Source organism: Mercenaria mercenaria, unplaced genomic scaffold (assembly GCF_021730395.1).
Source record: "Mercenaria mercenaria strain notata unplaced genomic scaffold, MADL_Memer_1 contig_1021, whole genome shotgun sequence".
Taxonomy (NCBI): Eukaryota; Metazoa; Mollusca; class Bivalvia; order Venerida; family Veneridae; genus Mercenaria; species Mercenaria mercenaria.
Window position 1 is genome coordinate 2,741 of NW_026458991.1, and position 26,261 is coordinate 29,001.

At 35.0% G+C, this 26,261-nt stretch overlaps 1 protein-coding gene across 1 annotated transcript; it reads right to left on the reverse strand.

Annotated features, from left to right (window-relative positions):
• Positions 1–3,504: 3,504 nt before the first annotated feature.
• Positions 3,505–26,261, reverse strand: LOC128551365 (uncharacterized). The gene is made up of 5 exons (XM_053532214.1): positions 25,866–26,261; positions 25,315–25,515; positions 24,609–24,663; positions 16,341–16,723; positions 3,505–3,696 (listed from the first exon to the last, which is right to left on the reverse strand). Exons 1-5 carry the CDS (start codon positions 26,220–26,222, stop codon positions 3,505–3,507), a joined length of 1,188 nt encoding a protein of 395 aa, XP_053388189.1. The 5' UTR covers positions 26,223–26,261.

Consider the following 26,261-nt stretch of genomic DNA (forward strand, 5'->3'; position numbering starts at 1 on the left):
GAAACAAAATACGGACGAATTAGAAACAGACATACAGGAATTTACTAGAAGATTACGTTTAGCAGCGTTTTTTGAAGGCCGAGAGGATGATGATGAATCATTTGTAAGGAACAAAAGCAAATTTATGCCCCCAAAAGGAAGAAATGTCTCTTTAGATCAATTTGTAGAAAGTCTTGATAAATTTCCCAGATCCGGTAATCAACAAAATGCTAAATCTAATATATCAAAACTTGAGAGGAATGCTCTTAAGAATTTAATGGTTATAAATATACTAGATGATCCGGCATATTATGAGAAACTTAAAGGTGACCCTTCAAAATCTGACAGAATGAAATACAACAAACTGATCGTTGGGTTTCAATACTGCCTTACAGATAAGGAAATAGGTTATCTCCAAAACTTTGAAGTAAAGACAAGTACTTTTTATGGTTTACTAAAGGTCCATAAAAGCAAACAAATAAGTGAGTTATGTAAAAAAAGCCACAACAGAATATGTTGAAGTCACAAATGTTACATACTTGAAATTAAGACCAATTGTTGCTGGTCCAGCGTGCCAAACACACAGACTCGGTAATGTTTAATATATTTTACTAAGGGCACTTACAAAATATGTTCCTAGCTATTTACGCGATAGTACAGACTTTCTAAACTCTCTTCCAGAAAGCATTACAGCAAGAACAATTCTAGTGTCTTTTGATGTTGAATCTCTGTATTCTAATATACCGCATGTGTTAGGACTGGAGGCATTACAATACTGGTTAAATCTGGTTAAATCTATATCCAGAAGAAATACCTAAATGTTTTGATAAGGAATTCATCACGGTAGCAGCAAAGTTTATACTTATGAATAATACATGGGGACAAAATTTGCACCGGTCTATGCTACACTAGTTTTTGGCTATCTTGAGAGATCTAGACCTAGAAATTCTACTAAAACTGTTGAACAGTCTCAATGAAAATCTGAAATTTACGATGGAGAAAAGCAGCACTATATTACCTTTCTTGGATGTTCTTGTTGTAAATAAAATCAGGCACTTACTTAGAAAGAGATGTTTACTATAAACCAACAGACAGCAAACAATACCTCTTATTTAATTCTTGTCACCCGAAACACACAAGAGAAAATATTCCGTTTTGTCTGGCAAGAAGGATATGTGCTATAGTTTCAAATACATACCAGCGTAATTATCGACTTTCAGAACTAAGAAGATATCTTTTCGCCCGCAGTTACCCTTTGCCACTTGTTGAAAATGGCATTAAAATGGCGATAAGAATCTCGAAAAGTGAATTAAGACAAGTAAAAGAAAAAGATAACTCTCCAGCAATTCCATTCGTATCGACACACAATCCGAAAAATGCAGTTTTTTTAGTATCATCAAAGATAATATATCAATATTAAAAGCGGATGAAAAAATGAGAGAAATTATAGTCAGACACAATTTAATAAAGAGTAAAAGACCAGCAGCAAATCTTAAGAAATTATTAACACACGCTAAATTTGATGATGAAAAACAAGATGACAAGAATTACGAAATGTGGCAGAGGAAACTGTGGATTATGTCCTCATCTTCTAGAAGGGAACAAGTATACATTTAGAAACGGTAAATATTTCAAAATAAAATTTTCAGCAACCTGCGAAATCAAGAATGTAATATATGTAATACGCTGCTCTGGTTGTAAAGAAGATTATATAGGAGAAACATCGATATAAGAAACAGAGTAACACTACATAATCAACATATAAGACAAGCAGACGCGGCAATACTTCCAGTAAGCAGACATATAGCAAAGTGTGCAAAAAACTGTACACCGAAATTCAACATATTCCCATTTTACAAGCCGAAAGAAAATAATAATATCCTTCGGAAGATGAAAGAAACATATTTCATCAATCTATTTAAACCGTCTCTGAATGCGAAATGATAATTACTGCTTGTATAATATTTATCTTGTACGATTTCGCCTAGGATATACGTATGATGCTGATCACAAATTATTTGTTGTTCAAGAGCTCCGCCAAGCGCGAAGCGTTATACCAGAGGATGGGAGCAAAATTTAAAGAACTAGACCGGATGATGGGAGAAAAATGGAAAGAACTTGACTGTTGAAGCCCAAAGCACAGGAACAACAAAGGGAAGAAATTCAAAAACAAGTCACAAAAATCTAAGTCCACAAAAAATCCTTATCAGGTACAGATATGTCAAAATACACTTAAACATTGGAGGTACCATCCATGTTGTATCACAGAAATGTGGTATCGGTTTTCCCTACAGCCATTAATAAAAGAGTAACAAATTAAGCTATTTATAGTACATTAAGGGAAAGTTATTAAAAAATTGAAAGTAAACAAAAATAAAAACTAGAGCACCGCAATTCAGAGCAATATACACACGAAACAGTCATATGACCTTTGACCCCTGTGTGGACCTTGACCTTGAAGCGAGCCGTACAAAGTATGCGCTCTGCACGTTGTCTTGTGGGTACCTATGAGTTTTAATACATATTTCTGTTTTAAACTTGATTCTTAGTAAGTACACAAAGAATAAAGAAATTCTGATCATAAACAGTCATGCTTAGGCTGATTATTTTATTCGAAAGGTGCGTTTGTTTGCCTGCAGCTGCTGTTTACTAGTCTAAACTATATTATTCTGCAATTACATTTCATTTCCAGAATTGTCAAAATACAAAGTACCATTCAGAGGTCTAGTGACATGGAATAAATTTAAAGGTCAGAGAAAAAAGCCCTATATAAAACAGCAAATATAATATATATCAGGAATACAAAACCTTGTTACTTTTACGTACATTGTACAATAAACTAGCACCGTGGTTTAATTATGTGTATTAGTCATGTTTAAGCTCTCTCTCTCTCTCTCTCTCTCTCTCTCTCTCTCTCTCTCTCTCTCACTTTATACCTACCAGCCTATTTACTTAAAAATGACAGAAAAATAAAATGTTTTATGGCCCTTTAAAAGCAAACTTGGTTATATTTTTTAATTTTGTCTTTTGACACTTCCTGTGATACGCAGGCTCCATAACCTCAGATCCCCTTCCTAAATTCCAGTTTGTTTAGTTCTGCCCATTGTTTTCTCGTTTGGTGCAAACCCTTTACTTGTATCATTGAAGGTTCCATGTTCACCGCCGTTTGAATACATCTGCGGATGTGTCTAAATTGCTTTTTGTACTTTTAGCATGTGTAAACGTTGAGTGCTGCTCAACCCGGGGCTAGAGGGCGTAGACGGTAGCATGCCCATGAACAGGCTCAATCAAATCGAGCCTGCAACATTTTCGTTTTTGTCGTGTAACTTTCCACTTTTCTATATTTTATATATCGAGACAAAGGTACGTCTACCATTTTTGATGCTTTTCATTGTTGACAGAATTATTTTATAAATGGTGCCTTTTCTAATAATTATATAAGATTTATGAACACCGAATACAATTTGATCATCACAAAAGTAGGCACTGAGTAAAATATTGAAAGCTCTAAAGACATGTAAATCATTACTTAATTGCTCTGTTAAGGCTCTGTTTTGATATACGTTTAAAGAACATTACCTCTCGTAGTCTTTTCACTGCATTTATTGCCTTTTTATCGTTGCGTTGATACTTTGAGTCAGATAAAAGCTTACTCAGCTTCCATATTACGGATTGCACGTCTGGAACCCTATCCGTGGATAGGATTTGACTTTTTAACTGGAATATAATTTTACTTATGTCACACCAGTATACGATACAAATCTATAAACTCCAGTGACTATAAAACTAAATCGAGTGATCTGGCAAGTGTCTGTGTTAAAACGACCATTTACAATAGTATATATATATAAACATGAGACAAATACATTCATATAACTGATACATTATAAACAATCTGGCACATAAATCAGGTAAAAATAAGTAAAATAACTTCTTTATCAAAATAATATTGTTGATACTGCGATCTTTATTGGTCTTAATTACTAGTCGTATCAGTAGAAAAGTTAAAACTAGGTCAAGTTCCAGTGTGTCGTTTTTGTCACATAATGTTATGAAGCGTTTAATCGACCTCGGCAAGTAACGGTCTTGACCGTGCGGCTGACTGACCAGCACTGGGCATAACGAGGTGCCACGTGGAAATAAGAACAGGTTAATTAGTGAAACTTAATGTTTTCGAGGAGGATATGGCCAAACCATTAGAGAGTATATTAATGCAATGTTTATATTCTTCAAGTACGGATGTAAATTATTTGTTTTTGTGTACTATATAATCATTTATTTTGTAACTTGGGAGTACATTTTAATGCGGGCGGTGCTGGAGCCTGTATTTGAACATAATCAGTATACGTAACACTGTAGGGTTATAACTGTAACAATTCCTATTACCAGATTACTAAGATTACCAGCACTTAAATTATGTAGCACAGTAATGACTTGATTGATACTGTCTTATTTAGATACATTTCAGATCAAAGCTTCCTGTATATTTTACTACAACTATGGATTCTTTTAATCTATTTACAATTTCCTTAAATATGGTTGAAAAATAAAACTGTACATGGTGTTTATTTGTTTCTTATTTCATACAATTATATGCTATGTGGCGATGCCCGACAGTGTTGTTTTCTCTTACTTGTCTATTTGTTTATCTGTATATCTTAGTTGTGTGTGTGTGTGTGTGTGTGTGTGTGTGTGTGTGTGTGTGTGTGTGTTTTCTTTGATCCAAATATTAATACTTCAGTTGTTTTTTTTTGAGTATTGACTTCAAGTTTCCATTGATGATAGTATACTTCAAAATGCTTTTGTATAGTCTTCACAACTTTAACTTAGTAGAACTGTATCATTCGCACACAGTAATATAAATAGTATAAAAGATAATAGGTAAGTGTAGATTTCTCGGAAGCACAGAGAAAAAAAAACACAGCCCAGAGCCATGCATTTGCATAGTAGGCCCACAACAAAAAGCTGTAATGGAAAAATTTCAGACGGGTTGGTTCAAACATCCAACAAGTACATATTAATTTATGCTAAATATAGGATTTAGAGGAAGGAAATGGTAAGGGGCAAAATGGGGCCGGACGTGGGGGGTGGGGGGTATAAAGAACCCGAAGGGGAAAGTTGAACAAGAACGAATATACAAGGGAATGTCATGTTCTTTAATAACAGTCACACTACAACGTAAACCACAATAGCGCAGACACTCATGTACCAAAGATGAACACACAACTACGATCAACTGAATAACATAGAAAAACGAACAAACAACACATAAGAAAACAGTAGGGCACCGTTATAGACTCACAAGCATACAACACACCCAAACTAGTAGGAAAAAACAATCAAGTACCATCTTAGGATTCCGGCTGCCGAAACAAGGGCGGGGGTGGGGGCACGAAAACTTACTCAAAGTAAAGGGGTAGGGGATGCAAAGAGTAGCGTAAATGCATGGGAAAGGAGAGGGCAAAAGGGGAGTAAGGAGGAGGACAAAAACGATTACAACGAACAAGAAAATATACGCAACAAACAATAAATGACAGACAAAACAACCAGTTGAAAATAAGGGCACCGCCTTGGAATAGTCAGTAACCAGTATAAAGGAAACACATATAATTTGGACTTTAGTTACATTCGATACCATTCACATTTTAATTACATAGATAACTTTCCAGATCAATTAAGTAGATTGCAAAAAGTAGGTGTGACAGATTTTCACCTTGTAAAAATTGAGATTAACCAGTTTTTGTTTTTATTCTAGATTTAATATCAAGATACATGAGATGCACGTACCTCCTAGAAAACGTATACAAAAACAAATAATACCCATGCAAATTACAATGAACATGATGATTACTATAATAAAGAATACATAGAATCAAAATTAAAATTCTGATAGTGACTAATGTGTTACTCCAGCTACAATCCAAGCTTTAAAAAGGCAAAATAAATAACTTCACGTAATGACACGAAATGTTAGAGACCTTATGTTGCTGATTAATTCTTATAATTTGAAACTGTTGGTACCGATTCATAGAGTGAGAATACAGAAGATAATAGGTAATGGAATATAACTCGGAACCACACAGCACAACAAACACAGCCTCAGAGCTACGCATTTGCAAAGTAAGCCCACAACGAAGCTGGAAAAATATTATAGACAGGTTGCTTCAAAAATCTAACAAGGACATTTTAATTTGATGCAAAATATAAAAAGGGGAGGAAGGGGTAGAGGGTAGAAAAGGATGGGGGATGGAAGGGAAAGTGGAACAAGGGTGAATGTTCAAAAGGGAATGCTACGTTCCTTAATCACAGTTACACTATACCGTAAACCATAGCAGCGCAGACACTTATGAACAAAAGACAAACACACCCCTACACACATCCCCACATAATTAACTTACATAGATAAACAGACAAGTACACACATAAGCAGGAAAAACAACAATCGGGAAACGCCTCAGGATTCCGGCAGCCAAAATCAAGGTGGACACAACGCCAAAGCAAGGGAGCACAAATGCAAGTGAAAAGAGAATACGGTTTTCAGTTACAATAAACATTGCAGGAGAGCAATTTTAAAAGATAACATTTAATCACTACTTACGATGAGCATTTTGACTGGTTTGGAAATCTAAAATTTGGCAAAGGCTCTGTCTCTACACTAGTATATATTCTCATGTTTTGGTACATCAAATAATAATTATTATTCAACAGAATAGTATAAATGCATACTATCATTATTTTCTTAAATGTAAAATGCTTCATTTCAAATGTCCTGGATTTCTCTTTACAACCTGACAAATTTATAACGACAGATTTAGAAATATGGGTAATTTGGACAGTTCCTTTATTGAAAATATATAATGGGCCATTGGGTGCGTTTTTTCTACCAGTTTTTTTTCTACCAGATAACATCGGCCCCATGTAGTTCTGGGACGATCTGTGTATCAATTGAATTAGAACCACTATCTTACCATTGCATGATCGCAAAAGGCGATTAATAGGGTCTTAAGACTTGCTTTTGCTGTAAATCCAGCAGGCATGCAAATATTTTGATTCCATACCATATGTTTTACTTCGATGTAAATGATATGTGAAACCAAAATTTGTAGTCCTATTTGACGCCATATAACATATACTGTGTTGGTGAGCCGCAATATGGCCCTAAGTCGCTCACCTGTGTAACACACCATAAGAGTGTATTTATGTTTTACCTCGTAATTTCATGGAGACAAAATATTCTGACCAAGTGACCCAGATTTAAAACATTGAAAACTTCATGATAACAAATATTCTGACAAAATGTTATGAAGATAGAATAAAAATGTGCCCCAGGGTGTAAACAAGCTTATTTTTTTTTTTTTAATTTGATTTGGTGACCTAGTTTTCGACCCCACATGACCCAGATAAAAATTCATACGATATTTCATGCAGACAAACATTCTGACTAAGTTTCATGCACATCAAATAAACATGAATGTTAACAAGTTTTTCCTTTGATTTGACTTTATGACCTAGTTTTTACACCATATGACCCAGTTTCAAACTTGGCTTATTTACTTCACAACAGCGGGTGTTAAGTGCTGTGTGGCGGCCGTAAAAAGTCAACCCGACTTCATCTCAGTGTTATTATATTTTCTGGCCCCTCGGGATCATTGATTTCAACTCATTTAGATTTGAAGATTGAATTCTCCTTAAGCCGGTGCTAGGGGGCGTGGGCAGTGTTGCATTTTCCATTACTGCTCATGAACAGACTCAATCAAACCGAGTCTGCAATTTTCACTATTTGCCTTGTTTTCGGTGCTTCCGAGGGATCTACCTTTCAGATTTTATTAGATATAATCAAGATAAAGATTCTGACTAATTTTCATGAAGATATGTACCCTCTAGGTTGTTAACAAGCTTTTCTTTTGATTTGACCTTATGACCTAGTTTTTGACTCCATATGACCTAGCTTCAAACGTGATTTAGATATCATCAAGACAAAGACTCTGACAATGTTTCATAAAGATAAGGTCATAAATGTGGCCTCTAGGTTGTTAACAAGCTTTTCCTTTGATCTGACCTGATACAAGTAAACTATTTTTTGACCCAACATGTTCCAGTAAAGATCCAGGACTAGAGATCATCATAATAATCATTCTGTGCATGTTTTTATCAAATCAAAGCATAAATGAAACCTCTATATGACTGAAAGGGCCAAAATATAAAGTTTTGCCGGAGAAGTAACTTTAGAACCCATGTTGGAATCTAGTCAGTTTTCAAAAAGAACTGAGATCCTATTGTGACTTAAGTTGTGTGTAAGTGTGGTTAAAATCAAATACAAAATGTCACTCCGTAACTCCAGAACCTATGATTGGATCTGACAGATTCACCATAGAATCCAATATCTATTGTTGTTGAAGATATTTTGCAATTTTGTATCAAATCAAACCGTAAATGTAGTTTCTATATGGCTGCAAATGCCAAAATAGTAAATTTCGGCCCATGAAAGGACAATCACTCTAGAACTTATGATGGGATCTAGCCATTTTTTAAAAGGAATTGAGATATTATGGCAATACAAGTTGTGTGCAATTTTGATAATAGTCAATCGCACAATGTTGTCTCTATCGTGTTCAACAGCCAAAAATAGCAACTTTTGACCCTTTAAGGGGCAATAACTCTTGTACCCATGAAGAAATTTGGCAAGTTTTCAACAGGAACCAAGATTTTATGCCAATACATGTTGTGTGCATGTTTTATTAAAGATGATCACAAAATGTGATCTCTATCGTGTTTACAAGCCACAAATAAATGGCAAAATCTGGCCCTTTAAGGCGCCATAACTCTAGAACCCATGATAGAATCTGGTCAGTTTTCGAAAGGAACTGAGATATTATGCCTATATAAGTTGTGAGCAATTTGATAAAATTCAAATAAGCAAGAGCTGTCACTAATGGTGACAAATGCCCCCGCAGCACCTTGACCTTTGACCTGGTGTCCTTGACCTTTGACCTGGTGACCCCAAAGTCAGTAGGTGTGGTGTACTCAATAAGTACTATCAGCATATGAAGCTTGAAGGTCCTGGGTGAAGTGGTTGGCGAGTAAAGTGCCTTCATGCAAAAAGTTAACGTTGGCCCCTGTGACCGTGACCTTAGACCTGGTGACATCAATGTCAGTAGGGATGGTGTACCCATTAAGTACTATCAGCATGTGAAGTTTGAAGGTCCTGGGTGAAGTGGTTCGCGAGTAAAGTACCTTCATGTAAAAAGATAAAATTGGCCCCTGTGACCTTGACCTTTAATCTGGTGACCCCAATGTCAGTAGGGGTGGTGTACTTATTAAGTACTATCAGCATGTGAAGTTTAAAGCTCCTGGGTGAAGTGGTTCGCGAGTAAAGTGCCTTCATGCAAAAAGTTAACGTTGGCCCCTGTGACCTTGACCTTTGACCTGGTGACCCCAAAGTCAGTAGTGGTGGTGTACCTATTAAGTACTATCAGCATGTGAAGTTCCTTGGTGAAGTGGTTCGCGAGTAAAGTGCCTTCATGCAAAAAGTAAACGTTGGCCCCTGTGACCTTGACCTTTGACCTGTTGAACTCAAAGTCAGTAGGGGTGGTGTACTTAATAAGTACTATCAGCCTGTGAAGTGTAAAGGTCCTGGGTACAGTGGTTCGCAAGTAAAGTGCCTTCATGCTAAAAGTTAACGTTGGCCCCTGTGACCTTGACCTTTGACCTGTTGACCCCAAAGTCAGTAAGGGTAGTACACTCAATAAGTACTATCAGTCTGAGAAGTTTGAAGGTCCTGGGTGCAGTGGTTCGTGAGTAAAGTGCCTTCATGCAAAAAGTTAACTTTGGCCCCTGTGACCTTGACCTTTGACCTGTTGACCCCAAAGTCAGTAGGGGTAGTGTACTCATTGAGTACTATCAGCATGTGATGTTTAAAGGCCCTGGATGCATTGGTTCGCGAGTAAAGTGCCTTCATGCAAAAAGTTAACGTGACGAAAGAACTCACGAACTAACGAACGGACGGAACAGTTGAAAACTAATATGCCTCCCTTCGGGGGCATAAAAATATGGTCTCTATCGTGTTCACAAGGAAATTATGGACGGATGGACGAAGGGTGATCACAAAAAAATAGATGACATCGATTTGGGATAGTTCATACCCGAACAAATTCTCTTACAGATACTCTGATCAAATAATTATACCTTTTTTTACTGGCATCAATACGTTATGGTTTGGAAATTGCATGTAGTACATTTCTTTAACTTGGATGTTACAACGCACTAATATATTTACTTCAACACTACTTTTAAAAACAGATTGGAAATATGTATTGCCTTCTTGTGTACATATATTATCAACAAAATAAGGTGTCATAACCTTCGAAAACAACGATTTAAATTAATCCCCGTCAGGGCATAGTACATTTGGTTTAAGACTTACATTTTGTAAAACTTTTAATCCAGTGTGGTTATTCGTCGAAATCCGCGAAACAAGGGACCTTGAATGGTGCCCTTAAATGTTAGAATCTTGGTGCTCTGACTTCAGACAAGTTGTTGAGTACATTGGTGTAATTTTACCTTAGATTTACCTTAATTTTATGTTTTACTTAATACGATCTGATTTTTCGGTAATGTTAGAGCCTTTCTCAGCGGGAATTTAATTAAAATTGTGTTGTCTGTCTTGTCGAAATTCGGCTAAGTGCGAGGTTGGCATGCCCTAAACGCGTTTAAACTCCGTGTTTCCTTTAAATAGGTTACTGACCGTTCCAAGGCGGTGCCCCTATTTTCAACTGGTTTTCTGCCTGTCTTATATTTTGTGTTGCGTATATTGTAGATTATGAGCCAGAAGGGGTTTTGCCTCCCTCGCCCCCCACCCATCTACACTCCCCCACCGGGGTGAGTTTTGTGGACCATATTCTTTGAAACCCCCATGTATGTCAAACATTTTTGCATAGAGTTTGCAACTGACGAGCGGGACGTTTCTCCGTAACCACGCTTAAAAATACTTTACCCTCATAATCTCTATATTTCATTTTTCATTTTTAAAAACAAATTGTACCATTTTGTTAGTAAATCATTTAAAGTGTGCATATGTTATTTCAAGGTGTATGCTCGAAGCTGCAATTTTATTAAATTTTAATGTCTTAAAGAAACAAACTAGCTTGTTAACGTGTTAACACTCTAGAGGCCACATTTTTAAAAATATCTATATGAAACTTCTTCAGACTGTTAAACTTGTCAACTTTTAAGTCCAGTTTAAATCTTGGTCATGTGGGGTCAAAAACTAGGTCACCAGGTCAAATCAAAGGAAAAGCACAATCTAGAGGCCATATTTATGACTATATCTTGATGAAACTTGGTCAGAATGTTCGGAAAAAGCTTGTTAACACTCTAGAAGACACCTTTAATACTGTATCTTCATGAAACTTGGTCCGAATGTTAACCTTGATGATCTTTAGATCAAGTGGAATGTGACCTACTGACCTACTTTCTTGCATTTTAATATACAGCCTTAAAATTTGGATGACATGTACAGTTTTGCACACCGATCTTAACACTGACTTTCAGTGACCATGAATGTGACCTACTGACCTACTTTCTTGTTTTTCTGAGAAACAGCTTTGACATTTGGATGACATGTACAGTTTTGCACACCGATCTTAACATTGACTTTCAGTGACCATGAATGTGACCTACTGACCTACTTTCTTGTTTTTTTAAGAAACAACTTTGAAATTTGGATGATATGTACAGCTTTGCAGACTGATCTGAAAACAAAATTTCAGTGGCCATGAATATTACCTATTGAACTAATTTCTTGTTTCATAAGATACAGACTTGAAATTTGGATGACATGTAGAGTTTGCACATCAATCTTTAAACTGACTTTCAGTGACCATGATGGTGACCTACTGACCTACTTTCGTGTTTCTTACGATACAGCCTTGAATTTGACATGTACAGTTTTGCATAATGATCTCAAAACTTAAGACTTTCAGTAACCATACATATAGCTCATATTACTCAGATGAGCGATCCAGAGTCATCATGAACCTCTTGTTTAATATTCTAGTAATTTTAAATTAACGTAAGTTACGAATAATAATTCACATTTGTTCGCCTAAGATGATATATGCAAATGATAATCGCAATTTTAAATATATAAACATGAATAAATGTCTTACATATTATAATTAATTGAATAACTGGCATATTTATTATACAGTCATTGACTTATGTTGAGGTAAATATGTGTAATTGCGGACCTGTAAATATGATACTGACCGAGGACGCAGTCAGAGGTCAATATCATTTTACATGCTAGTGAAAACACACATTTGCCGAAACATAAGTCTAAAATTGTTATATCATATGCCCTTCACAAATGCACTTATTTGACTGGCCCATATTTCATACATACATGTATAAGAAAAAGTGATACCACAAGAGTTATTATCACTTAGCGGGTCAATATCGCTTTTTGCCGACCGCACGCAATCCCTTTAGACCAGATGAGCGCATTCGGGAAGGGTTTATATTATATTAAATACCCTTCCTTAACGCGCTCATTTGATTGGTCGAAATGAGTGCACATGAGGGTCCGCCAAAAGCGATATTGACCTACAAACTTGATAATGACCTTTGTGGTATCACTTTTTCTTATATGAAATATGGGTCATTCAAATGAATGCATTTGAGAAAGGCATATAACAAAACAACTATAGACTTAAGTTGAGGTCAATATGTGTAAGTCAATAACTGTAAATATTAGCATTTATGCTGATTTAGGTGAAAATGTACATGGTAACGTATTTTAAATCTCCGTAACTCGTTAAAACCCCAACAGGAACTCGCAAACTTTTATCTTTGAATGCGAATTACCATAAGATTTAAGAACATCACAGTGTTGAAAATTACTCCTTTGGGGAGCAGGGCCAGTTGTCAGCTCAAGGTCTATATTGTCTTGTTTGTTGTTAGCGCTTTGTTCCTCTTTCTGCTCACTCCCCTTCTCACCCCATCCTTTGACATGCAATGACACTTCCTTGTTTTGATATCCCCTCCCCTTTTACTATGAGTAAGTTTTCGTGCCAATCTTTATTTTGGCTGCCGGAATCCTAAGGCGGCACCCAAATGTTGTTTTTTTTTCTGTTTATATGTTTGTGTTTGTGAGTCTTGGGCGGTGCCCTACAGTGTTGTTGTATCTTACTTGTCTGTTTATCTATGTTAGTTGTGTGTGGTTGTGTGTTTGTCTGTGGTGCATAAATGTCTATTGCGGCTTACGTTGTAGTGTAAGTGTGATTAAGGAACGTAATATTCTATTTGTATTTGCATCCTTGTTCTACTTTCCCCTTCACCACCCACCCCCTCTTTTTACCACTTCCTTCCCTTCCCCTCTATCTATTTTTTTGCATTGGAATCTTGAAGCAACGCCTCTGTAATATTTTACCGTTATAGCTTTTTTTTGTTGTTGGCCTACTTTGCAAATGCGTGGCTCTGAGACTGTGTTTGTGGTGCTCTGTGCTTCCGAGAAATCTACCCTTACCTATTATCTTCTTTACTGTTTGGATATGTTTGGTTTTATGGCAGTCAACACGTCTAGTTGTTGTATCAACCTTTTAATTTCATCGTGGGAATTCAGAGATTTTTGATAACTTTAATAAAACATACTTGTACTTGATCACCACTAACATCAATATCATCACCTGAATTATGTTTGTAGTCGATAAATTGCTGTATAAATTTATAAGAGCATACAGTCGGTGAACGATAATAAAAATGGCGCGTAAATGTCAGGCGAGTCTAAGAGAGATGGTTAAGGTTGGTCAGTTATCACGGTAAATTAGATAGGCATTCTTATGATACTTGTAAAATAACATTTAGTTGAATGGCGAAATAGCTCAGACGGCTAAGCTCTAAGGTTAATTTTTTGAGGAAATGTTTTATACAGCCTTGCTTTATTTTTCTTGTTTTTTTTTCAGTTTGATTTTCAGTTTATCTTCTCTTTTTTATTTTGTTTTATATTATCATCATTTCAAAATTACAATAAACCTTTAGAACTTGTCGAATGACCTTCCTAGAATCCGCAGAATAATGAAATCGCTCATCATAAGCTTTTTCAATGTTCGCCATTTGGAACTATGGAATGGTATGTTAGTGTATAATGTGGGGCTACTATACCTACATTCGGTATAAAAACCCGTGTATGCTGTATACCGTATTACAAGTATTTTCAAAGCCACCGGGAAAAAAACGGTATTGTATGCTGAAAAACGTAGAAAAAGGTTTACTCTAGCCCAGTATCGAACTCTGGGCCTCGGGTGTCATACCTAGCAGCTTATCGCGTTGCGCTAATACAGTTCTTCGTTCATCGAGACTCAGTTTAAGATACTAATCTATATCGTCTATGCGTGATTTACCATTATTGGTAAATAATACGTTCGACTGCGTTTATTTAGAAATATCAAATTATCGTCCGATTACAGTATCCATTCATCCACCTACCCTCACTGCATACTGGTTAACAGGTGAAAATGCCCAAAAAGCTTCTTAAGTTTGAAGGATTTAAAGTAAATAAGCAATAACAAATACCTAATAACAAAAAGTCTATGTTACATGTAATACATAAATAGAGAATATTAGTTACTGTCTTTCTTAACTTAAGATTATCCAACGAGTTGGAGAAAGGTTTATCCACCCCGGGGCTTGCCGAGGGGTATAAACCTTTCGGAGAAGAGGTGGATATACTTAAGGTAAGAAAGACAGTAACCTAATATTCTCTTTAACCTGCGACCAATAAAATTTGTGTATAACATATATTTGTTAAAAAACTGTTTTTCGATACAAAAATAATCCACTTAGATTTTTACTATATTGTAAATTCCTACGTTATGCTTGATTCAGTTACACACGATTCATTACAATAAAACAGCATCCCTTCCCCCATGCTTTGCCTTCTGTGTATTTTAAATCATCGGTGCTAACAGGGCTTTCGTGTACAAAACAAGGACAGTGGTTTTTACTCGGAATAAAATACAGCCAAAAAACCACGCTTGAGATGAATTAACATGCCTGCAGTCCATACTTTAAATTTACTTCATTTTCGTGTAAGACAATGTGAGAGAAATGAAATTACGCCCACCGTAAATGGTCTAGATCCAATCATTACAATAAACGTCTGCTTAAATCTGGTTATTTGTCTAAATTGTTAACTTAAAAGGTATAAAGATCGATTCACTCAGACTTTAAAAACCGTTCCGTATTGAGGATACTAGGACAGAGTCAACTAATTGTCCTTATAAAATGACATAATGTTAAAGTTTCGAAACTTGGCCCAGTGTACACTGCCTATAGTACATATACTTGAAAAAGTAGTTCATCATTTGTATTGACCGTGTAAACCTCTATTGACTGGATAGACCCCAGCAGATGTAAACCTGACAAATGCGTAGTGGTAGGATATATTCTTAAACATGTTACATAATATAAGAGGGCTTCCACAAATTTCAAAAGATTTTTAGGAACGCTACGGAAGTGTGAAAATTTAATAAGTGCTTAAAAGGGGTACTATTTTAGTGTTGTTGGTATATAGTCGGTTACATGGATGCTATCACCTCTTCATGCATATTGTAATGTTTAAAATTAATATCTATAGTGGAACTTTTGACAACTGCACAACTTCAAGGCCAGAAGAATAGTTACGTTTTCGGTATTAGGAAAAAGCCTGTTATTTGGTACAAATGTATACTATCAATTGTTGTTCTTTGTGATCTGAAGCATGAGTAAGATTCGGGAACTATTTTGATTTTTTCCTGTAGGGACAGTTCACTTAGACGACGTTTTTTGCACGGTTCCTCGGCCATTTCAAGCATTGTAGTGATGGGGATTTTGTAAAATATTATGATTGAATAGGGTTTATTAAGTTTCAGTACAGTATTCAGTCTTTACTGTCATCTATCTAGGCAGTCGCAGCAGTGTTTGACCAATTACAACACTCTTCATGCCTTATAGTTAATTTCGTACTGTTAAAGTAGAAGTTTTCGTGAGGGTTTAATTTTTGCTATATTCGCGAGGCCCCATATCTTGCGAAAATGAATCCTCGCGTAAATGTTTACCATTAGTATAATTCAAATTCAAGTGCGATACTTTTTACAATTTCTCACATATTAAACCTTGCGGTCATACTCAAAATTTCAAATTCGCGAAATTTTGACTCCGCGAAAATATATGCTTTTACAGTAGTATGCACGCATTATATACCACGATTAATCTCAATATTAATATTAAGTAAACAATACAACTTAATCCGCTATTTCAAACGTACTTTGAACAGCTTCATCTTCATTAAATTTTAACAATCGTGTATAAACGTACAATCTTACCTCTTTGAGGTCCACAGAAAATTTCTCATCAAAATCTCTGAAGGTGAGCATCGCCGATATCATTGTTTCCAAATCCATGTCAGAAGCTGAGGTCATCTGTTGCAACGTTTCATATTTTCCAGTGAATATCTTAAGAATGTTAAATGGATCATTCAACAGGTCTTCTACACATACATTTGTCAGGTTCGGACTCCCATTCTTATATTTCTTTCTTACTTCATCTATTATGTTGTCCTTATTCAGTGTTCTATGAAACACTTCAAACACATGTGTAACAAAATCTTGTAGATCCTCCTTTGCTATGAGTAAAGCAAGTGCTAAGGTTTTCCTACTTCTGAAACTTCGTTCTTCTTTTTTCTCCACAGCAGTCGTATCACGCTTGTCTGCAAATATAAATTACATCGAGTTCCTTTATTTGGCATGGAACAAATATTTGTCCGGCGCCTCTATCGGCCGGCTGAGACATGACTTGTACTTATCAAAGTTGTACCCGACCACTTTGACAAAGGAATAATATATATTTTCTCACAGTTTAAACCCAAAATCGCATCAGAGGCCTTTATCAGGGTGCATGTTCCGTGTGACATTTTTGCTAATCTAGGGTGCCAAAAACAGGGTGGATTCCTCGATAAAGGTAAGATTTTCTTAAATAAAATTTCCACCAACCTGTTCAAATAAAAAGAAACATAGATGAGTACCGTCTTATATGAAAATCCAACACTCGGCTACAAATTTTCTGTTTCAAAGTCCACTCGTTTTCTCTAAAAGTGGACAAATTTGAGGATGTTAAAACGGGGGACCTTTTGGCAAATTCAATAAACTAAGCCTTTAAAATGCCGAAAAAGACTACCTTGCGACACGGATATTTGTACGAGTATTGTTTTGACAGATACACTTTAAGAAATACAGATGAAGAACCAGATTTATCAAATTGCTAAGATAGGGGGTCGTTTTTCATGATGCTTAGACGGGGTGTAATTTCTACATTCAACGAAGTTCGAAACATTTCTTTTCTTAAATCTTTCCCTCTTTTAGCGCAACTATATTGCCTCGTGTTTTTGAAATAGCAATTACCATGGTCTTGTTTACACATCGCAAACATACCTTATGTGGGTTATTTTAAACAAGCAAAGCGCAGTGAAAATGATAACTAATTTCAGAATATAAAAAGATAGCAACAAAAAGTAAAATATCATGTCTAGATCAATTTTGTAACAAATACTATATGTTGCTGAAAAAGCAACTGTTTGAATTCTGAGCGTCATGAGCATCTGTGCCAGTTGTGAAAAGAAATCAGAAATGGTACTGGCTTTGTTGGTCATTAAATATAAATTTCCAGATATCTTATTTTAAGTCATTTTGTTCCAGTGTGTAAATACCACGTGGTTTGTGACGTCAATTTCGGGTATTACGGCCAGAAAATTGATAAACAAATCCGTCGATTCAAAACTTAAAAATACCGTATTTCATTTTTTTCACCGATTTTAATAAAGTTTTTACGAGGCTCAAGCCAAGATAGTAGGCTATAAAGAAAACACAGTGTTTTCCTGAAATTCTAAGCAGTTTTTGCAAAGGTCCGTTCCAACCCTGAAGTTCGGCAAATTCTTGGAGGGTAATACGGCAAGAAAAATCCGTGTTTTACCAAATAACGCAGGACTGCTTTCATTTACATTGTTGTGCCTTTCATCGCAGTTTATCTCGGTTCCGATAAGGCCTGCAAACCACTTTACTTGAAATAAAATTGTAGGTTTCTTAATGAAAACATATGCCATCGGAAAATGCTAACACGGCAAGAATGATATGACGGCGAGCAGATTCATGAATACACCGATTGTTCTTTTACGAACAGTTTCACGGATTACTGAGTTTGAGAACGGTTTAAGTTTTCAATGCTTCTTTGAGATCGTTTAGTAGATCTATTATTTTTTTTCTTTTTCATTACTCAATAGGGCTTCCAAGAGAAGTTTCCTAATTTCTACCTTATATATATAGTCTCAAGAGGTAACTTAAAAATGAGCCTCTATGTATCTATACTGTTGCATCCGTGAATGAAAACAACCATCTTAAAAGAGTCAAACTGCCAAAAAGTCTACAAAAAGTGTTTAAAATTGAAAATGTATCCTACATGTTCATACTCTGTGTTTACTTATCAAGCATTAGTGAAAGCTTGGCCTCTGAACAATGCCTGTCAATAATAGTAATTGATAATGTATCGAAATAAGTGTTTGAGATTTTGAGATTATGATGATACATCTACCAAACTTTTCAACTAGCAAAGAGACATACTTGGACGAGGTATTTTTACTTTTGCAAAGTAATGACGCGAACAAAGACTAAACTTAAACTTGAGAAACGATCCAAGACGTCAGTGTTCAGACACAGAAACCAACAATACATACAGAAGTTGAAATTTTCAAAAAAGTTACTTATTATAATAAAATTAGCACATTAAATTATGATAGTATTAGAAATTTATTAAACGTTTTGAAATGTAGAACATAACAGTAGAATTTAAGTAAAATTGGAAATATTCATTTTATCAGACCCAAGAAAGCAAGGTAACACAGCAAATGCAAAATGAACATAAGGTCACCAAGCTAGCTTTGTAGTTTCTGTATACGGAACGACATATTATGCACATTGAAAATTAGAAAGCATTCATAAATGAATACTGTGCAGCATCCTTTTGTGATAAATTTGTATTTCAAAATTATCTTTTATACAAACAAAAAATGTACTTACCATGGGCAAACTGGCACATGTGATATAAAATTATTGTAAGTGCAGAGCATTTCTATCTCGACTTTGCATTTGTCGTATCGTCCATTAATCACAGTTTAACAATATAATTATAAATAACAAAAATATACATGTGTACTTCTAGTATGTCATACTAGAGTGTAAATTCAGATGCACCTTTAAAAAATAAAAACAATGTACAAAACGGAATGTGTTAAAATATTTTCTTAAATATTTTGACAGTTTCAATGCGTAAAGACCAGAGAAAGAATTATTGCATGACATTTGAATAAAGCGTCAGTGATTAGCCAAAGAGCACACATAAGTGCGATATTGATCTGCTCCTGAGGCATAACTATCTGTTTGTAAATAAAACATAGTTGCCACAGACGGAATCAATGGTCGGTGTAACACCTTCTATATACAGGTCATGTCATGAAACAGTTATTTACTAAGTTATGACCCTAGTTATGGTATGAATCGCAGAATGTTTACTGTGCTTATCCTGAAACTTAAGAATCATATATCCAATCATAAAATGATGAAACCAGAAAGTGCTGAAACTTTATGTCCAAAAAGGGGACATAAAAGTAAAAGTATGAAAGGAAAAGAAGGTTTATCACCTTCGGTAAACGTAACATTATAAATTTGAATTTTCTTAAGATTTTGCGTAATCTCATATCAAAATTGTACAGTATAACATGCATTCTTCAGACCCCTTTACGTATGTTGTCATAGTTTCAAATTATTTTTGACAAACGATAAATATCTTTTATTATCAAAATTCCAATCGTTCAAAATATCACTTCAGAATCATGGTCGTAAAATACAATGTAAAAATATGCATATACAATCACTTTACTTGCCAACAATGTTCGTAAAAAGTATTTTCAAGTTGTGTTAAACAGACAGACTTTAAACAAATAATCTCGAGATTGCTAAGACAGTCCTTTATCGCTCACAATAATACAACTGCTTGTACAGCAACGCCCTCATGCTACCTATGGACTAAAGGCGCATGAACAAAATTAATTTTGAAAATAAACCGCTGAATGTTTCTTTTTAATAAATCTGAGGCATACGGAAAAATGTTTTGTCAACACAAGGCTTTACTGTTGATAAACGGTTCCGTCTTGTTTAGCATACCATGCACTATGTAGGCAGGCCCTATTTACTTATCTGCTGACAGAAGTAAGTAAGCCTCAGCTACTCTTAGGGACAATAGGTGTATTCATAAATCTGCTTGCCGTCATATCATTCTTTCCGTATTAGCATTTTCCGAAGACATATGTTTTCACAGAGAAACCCACCATTTCATTTCCAGTAAAGTGATTCGCTGGCCTTTTTGGAACCGAAATAAACAGCGGCGAAAGGCACAACAAGGAAAATGAAAACAATCCTGCATTATTTGGTAAAACACGAGTTTTTCTTGCCGTATTACCCTCCAAGAATTTGCCGAATTTCAGGGTTGGAACGGACCTTTGCAAAAACTGCATAGAATTTCAGAAAAACACTGTGTTTTCTTTATAGACTACTATCTTGGCTTGAGCCTCGTAAAATCTTTATTGAAATCGGTGAAAAAAATAAAATACTTGCGGTGTTTTTAAGTTTTGAATCGACGGATTTGTTTATAAATTTTCTTGCCGTAATACCCAAAAATGACGTCACAAACCACGTGGTATGTCCACACTGTGTTCGGAATTTGCTTTTTGTTTCAAAGTCAATATGATTGTCATTATTATTGTAGTACTAAAGCGCATTTACATTTCTGACGTTTGTGTGTCAGGAATGTGCACGGGATATACTTCAAGTAAAAAAGGCCTTTGGCACCACGAAAGAGGCCACATAAATCTTGGCCAAAATAAATGCTGCGGGCAGTCTTTCCCGGTGAGATTAATAACATTATTTTATTACGACCCTATATTCGCATATATTAAGCATGGCACACTTTGTCCATCTGTCCTTCATTCCAGAAATTGTATCAACTATAAGGTGGATTACTTTCAGTCTTTCACAGATGGTGCCCAACTTGTCAATCAAAATAATCTTAAACAATTCTAAATGTTAACAAATGACCACTTATGATTTACATATTCCTTTAATTCTTTTGCTAATTATTGTTCTTCTTTAATTCGAAGCGGAGTGCATTTAGGGCTACTTCCTTTTTCGATTTTTTTCTAATATTCACATACACGAAAAGGAAATGTGTGATAAAAGTTCATTCAGGGATAATTCTTGTTGATAAAGTTCTTTCATTTTCGAATGCAAATTGAGGCATTACAACTTGGAAAGATTGCGTTCGAGCTTCTAGGAGTCACTTTCTTGATTTTAACTGATTAAATTACAAAAAAAATGTTAGTTTGTTACTATGCACGTTTTTGTTTTGACGATACATTTGGTAAAAATGTATTTTGTTGTATCGAGTAACTTATACAGCCCACAGAATATCATTTTACTGAGCATATACATGGCATACGCCGTTAAAGAGAAGAATCGATCTGCGATAACCGATTCTCATCTTTTTTGTCAATCGAAATGGAATAATATTGTCAGGCTTTAATTCTTTTTCTGTAGCATTTGCTTAGCAAAAACTTACTGAGAAACTTAGTAAGGTCAACGTTTTTACATACATTCATAAATAATTGTACTTTTAAATTACTAACAACACATTCAGTAGTGATCCGTTTCTTTTACCTTAAGTATTACCACATTGATATTATGTTCAAAATTTCGGGATGTCGATCCATTCCGCTAAAACTGCAACACGTTGTATGATAAATATTGGCTCTGATTTATATTTTCTTTTGTGTACAATGGTTTAAAGTACTTTCAACTGTAACCTTCGAACTTATAATTCTATGATTTCACAACACATATGGAGTAATTATCGGCACATACTCTGATTATTTCAATATCTATATCTATGCTTAAGGTTTGGGAAGTATGATTATTTATTTCAAACTTCAATTTAACAAAATCTATTCTGACAAAAGCGATAAAAAAGCACTATGATTTTAGAAGAACTGAATACATTCTCAACCACTTTCGGCTTTATGTAAAACAAAGCAAATGTAAGAACGGTTCACGTTTTAACGATAAAGGAATGAGAGTTACCGATCTGTTCCAGCTAGAGCAATATAATATTGATATCGAAAGTTAAACCGAACAACGGACAACGCCAGTGCGATTTCAACAGATTTATTATTTTTCCAAAGTCAACCTCGAAATGTAGTACATAAAGTGAAAGTCGGTCGTTTTCAATTAAATCAGTCAAATTAAGTACCAAGTAGTTCACCTTAGATAAAATTCCAGTTTACAGTCGGCGAAAAGCTTTCATTTGACCATTAAAAATTTTGAATTTTACCAGACATATAACGGGAGTTTTCCTATAGTTAGCAGAATAAACATGGAAAAATGAAGCAGGTTAATAAAATACAAAGGACTTCCACTAACAAATAAATCACACCCACGTCTTAGCATCAAGAAAAACGGCCTCCTGCTTAGCAATTTGATAAATCTGGTCCCGGAAGCTAATGAAGACTCTTAATTTGTAATTTCTATAAGTGTATCTGTCCAGTCAATACTCGTACAAATGTCCGTGACACAATTACTAAACTTTTTCGGCCCTTTGTTGAATTTGCGAAAAGCTCCCCCGTCTTAACATCCTCAAATTTGTTCACTTCAGATGCGCGGTTGCACTTTTAGAGAAAACGAGCGGACTTTGAAACAGAAAACTTGCAGCCGAGTGTTGGATTTTCATAGGAGACGGCACTAATCTATGTTTCCTTTTATTTGAACAGGTTGGTGAAAATCTATTTAAGAAAAAGTTACCTTTATCGAGGAATCCGCCATGTTTTTAGCATCCCAAATTAGCGAAAAATTTATGTGGTACATGCACCCTGACTATTTCATATCTATATTTCAAAAATATATGCGGATACTTTCTGACCTCGCCCCCACCAAAGTGGAGGGCATTAGCCTCTCCCATACCTCATTTTTTTAAAATCAAAAATGCTGCATTGGCCACCATTTTATACCTATATTTCAAATATTGTCACGCAGACACGCCCTGATCCACCTTACAGGAGGAGTTATCAACCCCCTATCGGCTCACCGATGCCGCCTTCGTTCTTAATTGGTACCCTTCATCCCCAGCCCAAAGAAATATTTCTGGATTTGGTCCTGTTATACATATATTTTGCATTCGTAAAACGATGAGTTAACATATACTATGATATATGTCGGCGAAATATGATATATATATCATGTAGTGCTGTTTTATAATTTTAAATCTCCTTATGCAGCTTAAGTAGAAATAATTGAATTCTGAATTGACTGTTAGTTTAAGGTATTGGACCCGTACAGTAGTTAGACGTCTTTAAAAATACTGAGTTACATGCGGTAAAAGTTCTCTATTTTGCCATCATTATTTATATGACATATTGTGAAAGAAATGTAGGTAGGTTTTACTTCTGCCCCAATGTTGTTTTTGGATGAAGTGAGCAAAATTCAAAACAGACACACAGGATTCGACCTTTATGTTTCAATGTTGGAGTTAGAATTCTGTCTCATTAAATCTGTTTACTTGAGGCATCCTAGAAAAAAAATGATATTTACACTTTTATTTTGTGTTTTATAATTGTTTACCAATAGTTTGATGTTTCTTTTATCAAAATGAATGCTGTAATGAGTTCTCTACAAACGTTTTAAATAGTGGCTATCACATTAAAATTTTCTCTACTTGAGCTTTAGGAAATAACATAAATTTACTAAAAAAAAAAAACAGCACGGTAAAAGTTGTTTAAAATTTGCATCACAGTGCAAAACATAGTCAACTTTAAGAATATACATGTACCAAGCAAATGCCATTTTTAAACATTACTATTATGGGTCCAATAGGGGTCTAATAGAAATAAAGATGATTTTCAAACACTCTGTCACTGGCTTCAGAATAACGTTTAATCAGAGATGGCTGAAAAGTATTTGTCGTGTTTTCACGTCAGCGGGTCAATTGTCATGTTTTCGTGTTGGCTAGGTGGAAACACGAAAACTGGACAAACAAGGTATTAGTCGTGTTTTCTTGTCAGCGGGGCAAAAAAATAAAGAAAACACAAAAACTCGACAAATAAAGGGCGCCAACAAGACATTTAAATTTCGAGTTTTTATGTGAAATGTGTCATCTTTTCGTGTTTTCGCCCCGCCATCACGCCAACACGAAATAGCAGAAATCAGCTACCATAATATAAAACATAGTCCACCTATGATTCAAGTAGAGTACTTGCGCTAAATATTAGAACACTGGTTACGCTAACTGGCCAGTATTACGTAACCAAATTACTAGAATGAAATGACATTAAACCCAGTCATAAACAAATTTTGGTAAATTGTCTTCTATATAAATGTTCAAGTACCAAAACATACGTTTTTCAAACTGAATAAATATTCGGTTATGCTCAGTTTGTTCAGAAAATAACAAACTAAACGGACACAATTGATTTTATTAAATCAATGCATCTTCAAAACAAATACCTTCAATGGGAAATGTGTAGCGTTTGTATGGCGGATGTTCTATTGAAATTTTCATCTGAAAAAAGATAAATAAGCATGAAAATACAGTTAACGAACAAGCCAGTGCATAATACACAAACGTTTATTACATTGACATTGTGTTATTTTGTCTCCTTTAGCATGTGATGAACTTGTTCTCAAGAGCAAACGTAAGTATCTAATGTTTGTAGTAAACTGATTTTCTCATTGGCATTTTGATGGCATTGCAGCTTATCTCAGCAAGTCTTATAAATAAGATCCGGGATATATAATAGGCTATGTCCTAAATTGAACTTTTTAATGGAAGGAAAGATACTTAATGGTAACTTAGAAACATTATAATTCATATGTTGTATCTTTTTTCACGAACAAAGGACCCATGATTCATGTAATATTAAAATTAAATTGTATTATTGCAATAGCTTTATGTGTATATAATAAACTAACAAGTTTGTTCGGTCAAAATTCATCCAGATATATAAGAGGTATGAAACGTGCAAAGTTGTGACGGACGGCCGCATTGTACTGTTTATCCCTTTACCTCTGATAAGGGATAATTAGATATTTGCAAACCAAAAGCAGTAATGAAGGAATTATTGTTAACTGCAACATTATTCTATCACATGTTTGGACTCATGATTATATAACTTAAGTAAGCAATACATGTCAAAAAAAATTTAAGAACTACCTTCTCCAGATCTTTCCTAGCGTCTGAAATTGAAGTTTTTATGGATACTTTTCTATCTTCTGAAACCGATGTGTCTTTATTTACAGCTTCTACTTTGACTAAAAGCGTAATAAGTAGGTCAACATAATACAACAGCTGCCTCCCTGTCAACAATATTTTTCCTTTTGCGAGATCCTGAATAAATTTTGTGTGCCGTCTAGCCTATATTAATAGATAAAATTAAAGAACATAGACAGTGTATTCCGGATAGGTAGTCTGTCCACCGCTTACTTTAGAAAACGTCACAAAAGCCATGCGAAGAGGCAGAGTATTGTATGATGATAAGAAAAATGCGTGAATTAAGTTAAATGCAATGAAAATATAATCACAGAACTACATAATATCAGCTTTTTATTCTAAATATATACCATGAGATTTGTTCGTAAAATATAGTTCGCAATTAATTAAATTAATGTCGCCCAAAACTTACAAACTTGATTTATTAATATCATAGTCACAAACAAATCGTCCTTCTCTACCGCAATATTTAACAAGAACATAAAAAAGAGTACCTCAATGTATAGAGGTTCAAAATCAGACAGCCTATTCTTGAAGTGCACGAAGTTGTAAATGGCAGTTATCAAGGTAAATAAATCCGCTTCTTCAATACGATTTATGTTGTTGTCACGTGGCATGTAACACTTGCAGATCTGGAATGGGTTCTGAAATACGTCCTCAGACTTGGACATATTCGTAAAGGCAGGACTTTTTCTTCTATGGTGTTTCTTAATTTTATGTTTGTTAATTTTTTTTGTTGTTTTTGTAAACGACTTAAATTCTTCTAGGATGAAGCTGGACAACCCTTTAGCAGTGATTTTTCCAGCTTCTATACCCTTTTCTGTATTTCCCGAGTAGTCCTCTTCTTTCATTGTAGTTATTGTCAGCTTAATTTCAGTCTAAAGTTTGTT